General features: G+C 42.6%; 1 protein-coding gene across 1 annotated transcript in view; it reads right to left on the bottom strand.

The window, feature by feature from the left end:
• Positions 1–13,669, bottom strand: part of ERGIC1 (endoplasmic reticulum-golgi intermediate compartment 1) — a 57,003-nt gene that overhangs the window by 33,987 nt on the left and 9,347 nt on the right. The window contains exon 2 of the mRNA XM_057409785.1: positions 407–468. Coding sequence (XP_057265768.1) covers positions 407–468 — 62 coding nt within the window. The remainder of the gene's footprint in view (positions 1–406; positions 469–13,669) is intronic.

The raw sequence follows: 13,669 nt of genomic DNA on the forward strand, positions 1-13,669 counted from the left end.
ACTAACTGAGGGGAAACCTATCAGGAGGGGTAAAAAGCCCTACAGTCATCAACCTGACCAGTGTTTGGTGCAGACTCACAGTTTCTGTTCATGGGAAGACACTAGCAAGAAGCTCTCTGCCTACTGCAGTAGCTAGCAGAGTGGGTATTTCAGTGCTAGCTTTCAGGACCTCCCTTTCATGACAACTACTTTTTGTTGTTGAGATTCCAAATCCAGGCAAAGCACTCCAGAGTTTAGTACAACCTGACAGACTGGGCAAAACGAGTTGTCTCAGCAACAAAGGATATACTTTCCTGTATTTAATATCCCTTTAAAAAAAAAAAAAATCACCTGGAGACAGAGAAGCCAAATGATCTTTAATACTAGACTGGGGTATACAAGGACATCAAAAAGAAGTGTTACTTACTAATAGCCCCTGTGTAGGTTGGCTGTGTAAGGTCTTTTGGCACCTTCCTGTAGATGTCAAACCTGAAAGAGGACAAGCAACAGCCATAAAACAGGTGGAACATTTCAATGCATTTCATGTCCCCACAGGGATGAATGATGCTGAACTTTTTCCATCCAGGTTTCCAACATTTTTTTCAGTTTGCAGAAGGATATGACAAGGAAAAGCAAAACAAAACCCCTTTTTCTTTTGTACAATTATGTAACTGTGCTCCTTTTTGGCTCCAATTTCCAAAGCACTTTTCTCCACCTCCCTCCGCTTTGCTGTCATGGATCTGTGCAATCTGAACCGTGAGAGGTGCCAGAGAAGAAGTCATGCTGGACGAGTTTATAGACCGCCGTAAAAGGAAAAGGATACTCTGCAGACTCCTGACTGAAGAGGCCTGGCAAAAAGAGAGTTAGACATAACCAGTATTGCCCCTTGTAGTTTGCATCCCACAATAGCCAAAACCTGACAATACCAAAGTCAGCGATCAGGGTGTCGAGACACGAAACCTACCCTTGGACACCAGATACACAAGAGACATTAACCCAAGAAGTTTGCTACTCCCCCACCAAAACCCAGCTTAATATTAGACCGTTGTTTTGATTCAGTCATATCTTTTAATATCCATGTGGCTCGGCTTTGCTATTTTAAACTCTCCATGGTTAAACTTTCACTGCCCTTATGTTAGCTGTATTATTTCCTACAACCTTGTGTTCCTGCGCCTCCAGCCGCAATGCAGCTCTGACATCAGTTTTTCCACCACTCAATAAAAATTAATTAATGCATTAAAACACACACACACACCCTAAAGAAGGAAGTGACTGATTCTCCCCCAAAATAGACTTTTTTGGATATACCACAAGTGGGTGAGATTTGATGCTTTTTCCAGCTCTGGAGATACATGAGAGACAGCAGCTTCCAAATTTGTATTCTATACTGCATCAAGATGAAACACCCCCATGTTTATTCAGCAGTTTCTACTACACCAAATATTACACTGAGAGTTTAAAAACTAGATCCTCTTTTCTTCACTCTTCATTTGTTGAGATCACTTGCAACTTGGAGACACTCTGGGGGAACAAAACAGCGTTTGCCCTGCATGAGATTTGGAGGACACTGTCACTGTGATTCATTCAGGAGCTGAAGCTGGCGGAAGGAAGGATAAGAGAGGGAAGGAGAGCAGATATAAAGATAGCTCATCTGCCCAGCTCAAGTCCTGAACAAGCTATGTAATCACTGAACTGTTCCAGCAACCCACTGCAGTACACATGACAAAGCATGCTGCACAGGCTACGCATGGAGCTATAAGTTTTCATGACTCTATTCACTGCCATCTCTGAAACAGATCAGTAATATTCCTGAACCAAACAGTCCATTTATGGTTTTCCAGCTGCCCTGAGAACATCTGGAAAGTGTTGTTTACATTCCTTCCACATACACCAAAGCAATAGCAGCAGCAGATGGTAAAGCAACCCAGAGTAGCTGCTGACATCATGGTCTCACAGGCAGAACTACCAGAATTAGCTGATGGCTCCTGCTCACAGCCCATTAAACGCCGAAAGCTGGCACTGTCTCGCCAAAGTGACAATAATAGATCAACAAGGCTAAAAAAGCCAAGAGAGAAAGAAAAAGAGGGAGAGAGAGCGTGAGCAGGTGAACACACAAAGGCTGCTGAGTGTGAGGTGAACAATCAGAAATAGGAAATAGCTCTGTGCTGGATTCAGTAAAAACAGCAGCATGTGGATACTATAAAAGGGAGTTTGTTCTTACAATGCAAAATATTTACTCATATTAAAATGATGACCCATCACAGGATTGAAAAAAAAATAAAAAATTAGCTTTTTAAATAACTCAGTGGAAAGTTGATGTCATGGCAGAGTTCTCTCCTCTCAGACTGCCAGTTTAATCACATCAGTGACACCCAAACCCACAGATTAAGTTTTACATGTTGTAAACTAGGATTAGGCATAGACACTGCGGAAAGCAACCAATGGCTCCCAGCCACATCTGTTGCCTGGCTTTAAGTGCTTAAAAAGCAGTTCACCATCTCTGTGCTACTCTACTTCCCGTCTCTTCTACCACAACATTACATTCCCTCTCTTTCCTACTACCATGACACACATCTGAAAAGGGCTTAAGCAAGTCTCGGGATCTGATTTGCCTGGAGTTCTGTGAACTGCTGGGTCTACACCTACAGGCTCAAACCTCCAAGAAAGCACAGTACAGCACACTGAACAGTTGTCATGTGAGGTCCTTAACGGACCTTAAGGATCACTTAATGTATGAGCACAATGAGAGTACACAGCCTGCTAGGCAAAGAACACCAACCAGTGTCGCAGCCATCAATTTACAGGATGGAATCATAGAATCATAGAACAGTTAGGGTTGGAAAGGACCTTAAGATCATCTAGTTCCAACCCCCCTGCCGTGGGCAGGGACACCTTACGCTAAATCATATCAACCCAAGGCCTCGTCCAACCTGGCCTTGAACACTGCCAGGGATGGAGCATTCACAACCTCCCTGGGCAACCCATTCCAGTGCCTCACCACCCTAACATGAAAGAATTTCCTCCTTATATCCAACCTAAACTTCCCCTGTTTAAGTTTTAACCCGTTACCCCTTGTCCTATCACTACAGTCTCTAATGAAGAGTCCCTCTCCAGCATCCCTATAGGCCCCCTTCAGATACTGGAAGGCTGCTATGAGGTCTCCACGCAGCCTTCTCTTCTCCAGGCTGAACAGCCCCAACTTTCTGTGCCTGTCTTCATATGGGAGGTGCTCCAGTCCCCTGGTCATCCTCGTGGCCTCCTCTGGACTTGTTCCAACAGTTCCATGTCCTTTTTATGTTGAGGACACCAGAACTGCACACAATACTCCAAGTGAGGTCTCACAAGAGCAGAGTAGAGGGGCAGGATCACCTCCTTCGACCTGCTGGTCACGCTCCTTTTGATGCAGCCCAGGATACGGTTGGCTTTCTGGGCTGCAAGCGCGCACTGAAGCCAGGTCATGTTCATTTTCTCATCAGCCAACACCCCCAAGTCCTTCTCCAGAGGGTTGCTCTGAATCTCTTCTCTGCCCAACCTGTAGCTGTGCCTGGGATTGCCCCGACCCAGGTGCAGGAGAGGCACATACAACAAGAGTACAGAAAAAGCCAGGAGAACTGAATAAAGCTTTTATGGCTTTGTTCTGTAGAATTAACACATTTTTAGATAAGGACAGACACTACAGAATAGCATAGAATTGAGAGTGGACAATGTACACAAAAGGGGCAATAAGAGCAGACTGGATGGTAAGGAGGAAGGAGGAAAGCCCAGTTGGAATCTTACGGATGAATGCAGAGGCTTGAAGGATGATATCCAGAACCTGATTCAAGCAACAGAAGGGAAGGCAAGCAGGGGAGGTGTGTTTAAACTTGCAGAAGGATGCTGAAATGATGACAAAAATAAACATTAACAGCAAGGGAATGGAAAAAGACAAGTTTGGAATAAGAGACAAACGCTGCTGGCTTGATTTTGCTCACTGACACACAATACCAGTAAATCCAAGAGACCACTGGTCCAAAAGTAAAAGGACTGGCTATATGCAAGTATCCTGGCAGAAAATTCATTTGCTTGGAAAAGACATGCTGTGAATTAGGAAGGTTTATGCTTTGGCAAAGGAACGATACTCTTCACAGTACCAGACATCTTCCCATAAAGCATATGATGCTGGCCACAGCTTGAGAAAGTACCATTTATTTAGTCTGATGCGGGATGGTGAAAACAGCAGTTGGGTTTACAGAGAGAAAGGTAAGCTGGATGCCCAAAAGGACAGCAAGACATTGAACTTTGATAAGAATTATGGATATGCTGGCATGGCCAGAGAAGAGAGCTATTTTGTTAACTCTGAATTAAACTCTGAGATAGAAGAAGATAAAAAATGCATAGGATTCAATGAGAGCTTAAAAAGTATGTTTGTGAGACAACAGAGAGACAAAAATCCCAGCAATAAGTAGAAGATGGTACCCCAAAGAAGGCCTCATCAAACTTCTCAAACAAATCTGTGAACTTGTTACTCTAACAGGAGACCATAAGCCCCAAGAAATGAGAGATCTGTGAACACCACAGCTCTTATCAGACTTAAGGGTTAAAAATCCAACCAACTTTTAAATCTTTACAAGACAAACCTGCCTCTTTTTGCCACTGGCTTCTTGCCTCTCTCACAGAGCTCAAAGCAATTTCAGGGGAGAAAAGGATGAGGATTAAGACACCACAGACGATGTGTAATGTATGAGGGAGGAGGCCAAGGAGTTGCATGCATGGTAAAGGGGAACAGGTTTTACTTGCCCTCAGGTCAAATGTTCCTGCAAGCACCTGCAGTAAAAATTCCAATAAGCCTCCAGGTTCCTGAGGCACTGGTCACTTGGAAGAGTATTTGTACCCTGGGAACAGAGAGAAACCTTGTTCTCTGTACATTGCAAAAGCTGCATTACGAATTTCCGATACTAGCACATTCAAAGCAGTGGAAGATATTACAAATGCGGGAGGAAGACTGGATGTTCAGAAAGGTTACACAAGCCAGCTCATAATGCAGCGAGACACACTGTACTACACGGTGAATATCCACTTCCATAGTCTTGTACTCATAGCCTAAATGACCAGGAGAAACCAGGGTGTAGATTTACAGCATATTCATCACCTCAGAGTAACTGCTACATGAACTCTCTTAACCTGCAGTGCTGTGCAGCAGTCTGCCCTGCTTTCACACTGGGATGTATTACTTTACACTTACGAAGCGTGCACATGAACAGTTTCCACAGGAGAGCCAGCATGTTATTTATATATAGCTTTTGGCAACTTTCTTCCTTTGCTCAGAAGGACAAGACTTGTAAGGCAAAGTAACATCTTTGAATCAATCAACTGACATAGCTGCACAGTGGAAACAAACTCTCTGCTAGGAAAGTTCTTCCTCCAGGTCATATGTATCCTCAAAGGGAAGGCTGGACCTTTCAATACCAGAATACAAGGCTAAAGATAGAACTAGGCTGTCATCAGCATAACAAAGGAATTTCCTGACCCATCTAGTCTATCTATTGGGTTTTTTTCTTTTAATGGAAAGCATGGTTACAAACAAACCAAAAAAGAAAGCAGTTTGGCAATACCAGAGTTTTGCAGGAACCAACATCCATAACTAACACGAGGGAATGCTACAATACCTTTTTCTCAGTCCTATGCTTAAAGGACTTAAAATCCTTTCTCACTTTCCAGACTGGAAAGTCAACCAACTGGTACAGCATTGCAAAAGAGAGGCACAAGCATCATTCCTAAATAGGTTCAAACAGAGTGTTCGCAGACCTTTACATGATTAAGCCAGGTCTGAGGCAGAATTCCATCTGTCAAGACAGGTGTGCAAAAGTCCCCTCAGAAACACTGAAGTTACATGTTTGGTCTCATCTTATTGCAGTTGCACAAGTGAGTGGTGAGGTAAAATTGCAGATGGGTGCACCTCGATGGAGCCAAACAAAAGGATGGCAGATTTAAAGTGCCGGTAAGCATTAGAAGGACTTCAAAAGCTGTATCTAGACTAAAATGGGCTGTGGCTATTCAAAAGTCTTTTTCTTCAGACAGAAGTATATACTCTGCATCTTCACTTTTCAGGATTGCCTAGAGCCACAGAAAGCAACAAAGTGTTTAACAAGCCAGATTTAGATGCAGTGGTGCTCATCTGAGTGGGACAGCCACAAATGATGATGTCCAAGGCTGGAGGGTATGCAGAAGCAATGGTAGGTCAAACTCTATAGAACAAAGCAAACTGACATCACCAGCACTGGGGTGATTCCTGACTTTCCTTTCAAATCTGTCGGATTGACAGTACAAGCCAGGGACAGGGAGGGCAGAAGATGACTAGTCAAACACTGTTTTTTTTCTAGGGTAGATACTTCAAATGCCTGCCCTATGAATGGGGATGAGCTCATCCCCTCAGCAGGAGCTGCTATGGGCAGAGCTAACTGCCAAGGTGTGCTTTATAGACCTGAACAGCTTCAAGTCTGGATCTGAAATATTTCAGGAAAGGAAGTAAGAAATACATTATTTCACTGAAGATTACAGCCCCTCCAAACAGAAAGTAAGACGCTGTTAACTTTTTCATGAGCAAGAAGCAAAGAACTTGAGGCAATAAAAATATATCAATAATTAGAACTAACCAGGCATTGGTTAAATCTGAATGTCTTGTAGCAAAGGGTTACTCTCAAACCTGAAGGAGTTCACATCAGAGAAGGAAGAACACTAATTCCTCCTTCAGTTTACAGCATTTCTGCAACCCTCAAGTATGCCCACCCCTACCTGGCATAAACAGAGGAGCAATGCACTGGCCATGTCACCTAGGCAGATATTCAGAGCACAGCTTATAAATCTCCCTATACTACTGATTCACTGTGTGGAGTCACTGCAAAGAGACAGCAGCTGCTTTAGGTCTGTCTGTGGAGCACTGAAACACAACTCTGGAGCGAGCAGCAGTGGGATGTTTTCATGTTTCCTTCTGCAAGGTCTATTTTTACTGATTTAGCTAAGGGGCAAGGGAAAGATTGTTTTGCGGCTCTTGGACTATATTGTGGATTCCAGTTAATCAAGTAGCCAAGCAAAAGTACAACACATTCACATGTGGCACCTGGTCACAGAACAAAATTCAGGCACCATAAATCAGCAGCGAACAGATTAATTTTCATCCATTTCCACTCCTCAGATGATTCAGAAATTTAGCTTTAATACTCACAGACAGGGGAAGAACGTTTTTGTTCTTCAGGCAGGTTACATTTCTCCTCAGAACAAGTAAATACTTAAACATTAGTCTTTTTGAAGCATAGCAGCTCTATCATAGGTATTTTTGCAGCACATACTGAAAGGGGAAGGTATTCAGAGGACCCATTCATTACAAGAAATTACATTTCAGATGTCAAAGATTAAAAATAAAATAAAATGAAACCCCCAGTATCATGGCTGACATTCTACCTTTAGCAGGTCAGTGGTGGCGTAAATACATCATGTCATCTCGTCTTAGCAGCAAGGGTCCATGGCTGTGATTCACACAGAAGAACGTGGGTGTTGAAACAACGCTTATTCTTCACCTCCCAGATTAACCAGCTTTTAGAAGTACCCTCCATTTTTCTGCAGATACCACATTTGAAGTCGAGGTCACTAATTCCCGGTGACATTACTCACTCTCAATAACAAGTCAAGGAACAACAACCTTAAGTTTATTACACATGAGTAGCTTTGAGATCTCTTTGAAAAAGAGCCGGCCTGGTGCTGCTGAACTGAATTGCTTCATTAACAAATAACTTTGCTTGAGGTGAATGCAAGAATAGCACGTTTAACAGCAGAAACATAACTTCACTATTAAGTTAACCAAACAACTAACAATTTTACAGCAGATTTGTTTAAAGTAAACAAATGGGGAATTATCAAGTACAGATACAAAAAGTTTATATTGAAAACATTATAAAATTGGTATGGTTACTGCAATAAGAAATTAGAAGAACTTTGGAGTCAGTGCTTGCATTCCAACACACTGCATGTTGGGAGACCTAGTACTGGACAAGTGTTCATTGATTATGAATTGAGAGCAACGGCTCCATCATAATCTATCAAATAGCGTAATGTCTTTCAAAGAGAAGAAAAGAGGTGTGGGGGAGATGTCCCCAGCATTTCCAAGATACAGGGGACAACTGAGATATCCAAGAAAATGCTGACTGGTGGGTGAATCCTCGCAGCCTAAACAGTCCCAGAAGGCTTCCAGGGTACGCAAATACTCCATCCCTGATTACTTCTTGGTAAGAAACGTGACTGCTCTGAGAAACAGAGGGGATGCAGGCTGAGAAAGGCAAGGCTTCTGTGACACATACACAGAGGGACAGATTGGTTGCCAGAAGAGATGAACAATAATACATCTTCCAAAGCTGAGATGGCTTCCTGGATCAACAAAAGCCCTTGGTCAAGGGCTCAAGTTTAAATCACATTACAAAGGAGCAAAGAAATAATAAACCCTGTATTCAGCAGCAGTTGGCTCTTAAGTGGGAGGCTGTAGGTCACTGATAAGGGCTGTACCACTCAGACTTCTGTTGAGATTTCCTCACACAATATCTACGTATCTGCAGTACAGCTTAACTCACTCTCAAGACAGCTGTGTAAACCAGAAAGCAGGAGTAAGTCTGTCTTTTCAGAACCTTCCCAGAGACATGACTATCACACTAAAACCACTGACCCTTTTGTAGAGCAAGAAAGCAAGTTCTCAAACCTAGCATGCCAGCTAACACTGAATTTGCAGGCCAAGATCTCTATTCGATGAAGTGAAACAAGGTTAGGTTAGCCTTTTAAGGACTATTTCATGCAAGAAAAGTTTCCCTGCCACTGCACAGGGCAGTAACAAGCTGATTAAAGCAGTTTGCAAAATCTGTTTCCCCTTCTGCTTCTGCTCGTGTGCTGGTAATACCCTTACCCATTTTAACAGCAAGTAGCACAGCTCCTGCAAGCTGGAGATACATTCGAGTGCAATATTGCTGCTGTTTTTTCCCATGTGTCAAGTCCTTCTTGCAAACCAAAGTGAATCAGAGTATGGCTGCAGGCCTCAAATATCAAGAAACAAGCAGGCATGATTAAGTATTTCTCCACACACACGCCGATTCCTGACTAACATAACAAAGAACTTGCCCGTTCCTTACAAAGTCCATTCATTATGTACTCACCAGTAAATGGAGTTACAAGTGAAAGAGAGAATTTCTACCGTTACACAGTATACTTGCTATTTTAAGGAATGTAATGGCACAGAGGTAGGCAGAGCAGACACATTAAGTTTTATGAAACTTGTTCTTCAATTAAAAAGAGGAAAAAGGTGCTTTTTGTGAAGAGAAGATAAAGCACTCAATTATACTGGGTTTCTTTTTCAGATGGACAGGAAAACTGCTACACAGTGTATTTCTAGGAACATATTTCATAAAAACAACAATCCCAGACTGCTTTTGATGAAAACTACATGCACTGTGGAAGGTACACAAAAAGCAAGGCAGCTGCCAAACACAACTTTGGACAGTCAAGCCTGTGCCAGCAACCATTTCATCTTCAATAAAAGTCATCTTGAGGAAGCTCTGTCTGATAGCAGGTTAGAAAACATCTAGTGTCTCTTCTTTGAGAGCATTTGCCATTTAGACCTTCTAAATAAATTCATTTTTAGGCCACATGCCTCTGAATTACACCAGACTCTCTAATTACTTCATGCAGACATCAGTGAATCCAAGCAACTAACAATGTCTGTTCAGCTGCCATTGAAGAGACGAACCATCCTTAACTTTGAAAAGGATTAATTTTCCCTGGAGACAAGGGCATAGCCTTAGGATTTGTCACTCAACACACTTCTTCCTCTTGCCATTTCCTATCTGCCTCCTTGAACATTTCTATTGTATTGCTATATTACAGACAGATGGCTCAGAGATGGTTGGTTCAATCACCATTATTTGGCTCTACACAAGAGCTATAGATCTGATACAGAGACACACAACCAGCCCACAAGATTTGTATAACTGAATCTATTTTTAAGTCTGTCTTTTCAGGACAGAAGAGGTGCATTAGAAGTTCAGGAAACCAAGGGGGTGTGAAGTGGGGAGAGGAGAATGAGCAACGTCAACCCCACTTCAGGAAACATGTTTAAGTGCACATGAAATGAGCTGGAACACTGGCGCTGAAGAGTTTTCAACCAGTATGGGCTACCACACAACTTCCTTTCCTTTTATCACTGCTGCTACCACCTCTAGAAAAGCATCCCTAGAGACAGCAGAGGAGGTTATGGACTATGACTCATTCAATACCTGCTGCTATTAAGGCTCTTAGCAGAGATACCACTTTTAGTTGAGAATACAGCAATTCACTTTGCATAAAATGCTTTATCATTTACACAGAGGGCACAGGAAGCAGGAAGAAACTGTCATGATAAATGTAAATTGGATTAAGTCCATCTGACATTCAAAGGTGACTGCACACAAATAGACTTCATTTTCTCCCCCAAGCAAAACTTTAGAAGAAGCTGGTGTTACAAAGCAGAATTTAATCACCATGTCTGCTCAGAAACTTCCTTCTTCCCCCCAAATCAGTGTAGCTTGGAGGCAAAAGGAGGGAAAACAAAACAAAGCACTGGACATCACAGAATGGTTTGGGTTGGAAAGGACCTTAAAGCTCATACAGCTCCAACCCCCTGCCATGGGCAGGGACCCCTTCCACTAGAGCAGGTTGCTCCAAGCCCCTGTGTCCAGCCTGGCCTTGAACACTGCCACGGATGGGGCAGCCACAGCTTCTCTGGGCACCCTGTGCCAGCGCCCCAGCACCTCACAGGGAAGAGCTTCTGCCCAAGAGCTCATCTAAACCCACCCTCTTTCAGCTTAAAGCCATTCCCCCTTTGTCCTGTCACTACCTGCCTTTGTCAAAAGCACTCTCCAGCTTTCTTGTCAGCCCCTTTAGGCACTGGAAGCTGCTTTATGTTCTCCCTGAAGCCTTTTCTTCTCCAGGCTGAACAAGTCCAACTCTCTCAGCCTGTCTTCATGGAAGTGCTCCACCCCTCTGACCATCTTCATGGCCCTCCTCTGGGATTCACATATCTTCTATGAGAATTCATGGAATCAAAAGGAAGCTATGGAGAGACTGTTGTCAGAGCAAGATCATTCAGGCTGGAGCCTAATGGCAAAAGAGAAACACCCATCAGTACACAGTGGTATTTCTAGAGAAACCTTCCCACTAAAGGCATGCTACTTTGTGTCAAGGAGCATTTTTATCTTTGTCATCTTCTGACTGCTGAAGCAGAGATGTGCACCATCTAAGCAAAGCTTAAGGATCTCAAGTACAAAGTACGTAAGAGAATGTCTGCCTCCCCAACAGCTCAAGGTACTGCAGGGTCAGTATTCACCAACGTGTTTTAGAGGTTTCATGAAGCAACTCTGCAGAAGAGCTGGCTGACGGAGAGCATCCACTGCAACACCCAGTCACTGGGAAGGCACTCCCCACCTGCCTGCCCATACTCCATAACACAAACATGAAGCGAAATACTGGAAAGAGCATTAAAATGAAATCACAAGATTTACAGAGCAGAAGTTATGTCAGAACTAATTATGTTGGATTATTTTGTTTTGTTTTTAATTGAGGAAACATCAAGATCAGCATGTCTTTTTAAGTAAAACCTGTCTTTATTCTAAAAAAAGCAGTGACTTCCAACTTGCTGTGCATTTTCAACTTCTTATGGTCCTTGCTGTACATGTGCTGGACAAGAATCCAGAATTTTCCACAGATCTATTGAAGAAAGAAGACTGTCTATACAGCAATGAATTCACTCTAAAGCAGTACAAAGAAAGTAGAGGTGCCTTATTCTAGGGCTTTCCTCTACACATATACAGAAAGTATTAATTCTTGTATTTTTATGAAGAAATATTAGTTCAAGATTTCATCCTTAAATCCTTTCTTTAGATCATGCTGCTTTTCTTCTCATCCAAAGGCAATGCTCCGACAACCCTGCAAGAACACTTAGCTCCTACACAATCCAGTACAGATAAAAAGTGATAACTCTTCTTCCAACAAAGTAGGTGAAATCTCTCACCCTGGTTTACAGAATGGGAAAACAATGGTAGGAAGTCAGCAGCAGGGAAAGAAAATATGAACTACTGACTCCAAGTGCTTCATTTTGTAACTGTTAATTCTTTGTTTAAATGACATTTCTATGTTTCCTGTCTGCTGGCAGATAAGAACATAATGTGCAGAGAGCAGCTCAAGACAGCTTCTGGACAGCCATGCTGCAATCCTGCCAATGGGATGCAGCAGTGGGAGCCAACAGACCTGAATTGTGTTCAGTTCCTAGCACTGACTCACTGTGTAATTTCTGCTCCAATTACATCTTTCTTCTTCAGCCTCATTTTGCAGAGTGGCACCTGGTAACATATGCCCACCTTTCATGAGTGTGTTGAAATCTACAGATGAAAAACTCTGGAAATAGATGAGACATTACTGGTCAAAGTTCCAAGTCTTTTTGAAGGTCTGTACAAGGAAAGCTGCAGGAAGACGGACTTATGAAAACAAACTGAACGTGCACTGTGAGAGCCAAGTCTTGGTTCAGTACCAGGATTGTGCCTAGAGTGCATGTTTACAATCTTGATCAGGAATGGTTTTGTGAATTGGGACACAAACTTTTAATCACTGAAATGTAAAATAAGCGATCCTGTTAATCTCAGTTTACACAGAAAGTAGACATTGAATACACAAATACCAGACCTGACCCTGAATGCGAGTTCAAGATGCAAATACAGATTGAAAGCAGGACTAATAAACCGATACTTGTAAATACCAAGCAGTTATTAACACATTTTATAAGATTAACACCTGCGTAACAGCAGATAATATGCAAACACCATTAAGTAATCAGCTAGTCCTCGTTTACACACAATAGGATATTAACACACATACTGCAGAAGTTGAGCTTTAATGAACAAACTTAAGGCTTCAAAACTCTATTGGAAACTGTTTAACCCTGAACTATTTGAGCCAGCTCTAATATACAAGGACTGGGCAAGGAGGGGGAGGGGCTAATGCAATTTTAAACCATCTGTACTGCAAGCAGGTGAAGACTGCTATTTCCATCCTCTGTACGACCGACTCCTCACTCACAACATCACACCACTTTTCAAAGCATGATCCACCAAATAGTATTTTTTTGTGACCTGCTGACTCTCCACACTTGTAAGCCCAGGAGTGAAATGTAGGAATAGATTTCCTTGCCAGCCAGCTCCTCCCTCTTAATTCCAGTTCCAAGAACATAATGAAACTAACAGAGGAAGTTTCTGAAACAAGGAGGAGTACTGAGAACAAGAAAACAAGGTTAGCCAGGAGGACTGTCATTAATTATATAATCCAGCCTTTGGGCAACTGGACATTTAGGGAAAGGGGCTCAGAGCACATTGGAGTCATCGGCCTCTGCAGTATTATGTCATCTCGTCTGCTAGTTACAGGTACAGGGTTTGTATAGGGGGGAAAAAACCCACCCAATAAACAACAAACCCTTTATTTCTAGCACTATGAATCCCCACAACACTTGCAGAAAGAGTGCACAAAAATGAACACATTCTGCTCCCATTTAAATCGATTTCTTTCCAAGGAGCTATTTCTCCTGTTTTCTCCCTTCTGCCAGCCTCCCCAGCACCACCGCGCTGTCCTGCATAACACCCTTTTGTCAACCATG

Source organism: Pezoporus wallicus, unplaced genomic scaffold (assembly GCF_028554395.1).
Source record: "Pezoporus wallicus isolate ANWC-B61680 ecotype Strahan unplaced genomic scaffold, APGP_CSIRO_Pwel_v1 contig_4309, whole genome shotgun sequence".
In the NCBI taxonomy this organism is placed as follows: Eukaryota; Metazoa; Chordata; class Aves; order Psittaciformes; family Psittacidae; genus Pezoporus; species Pezoporus wallicus.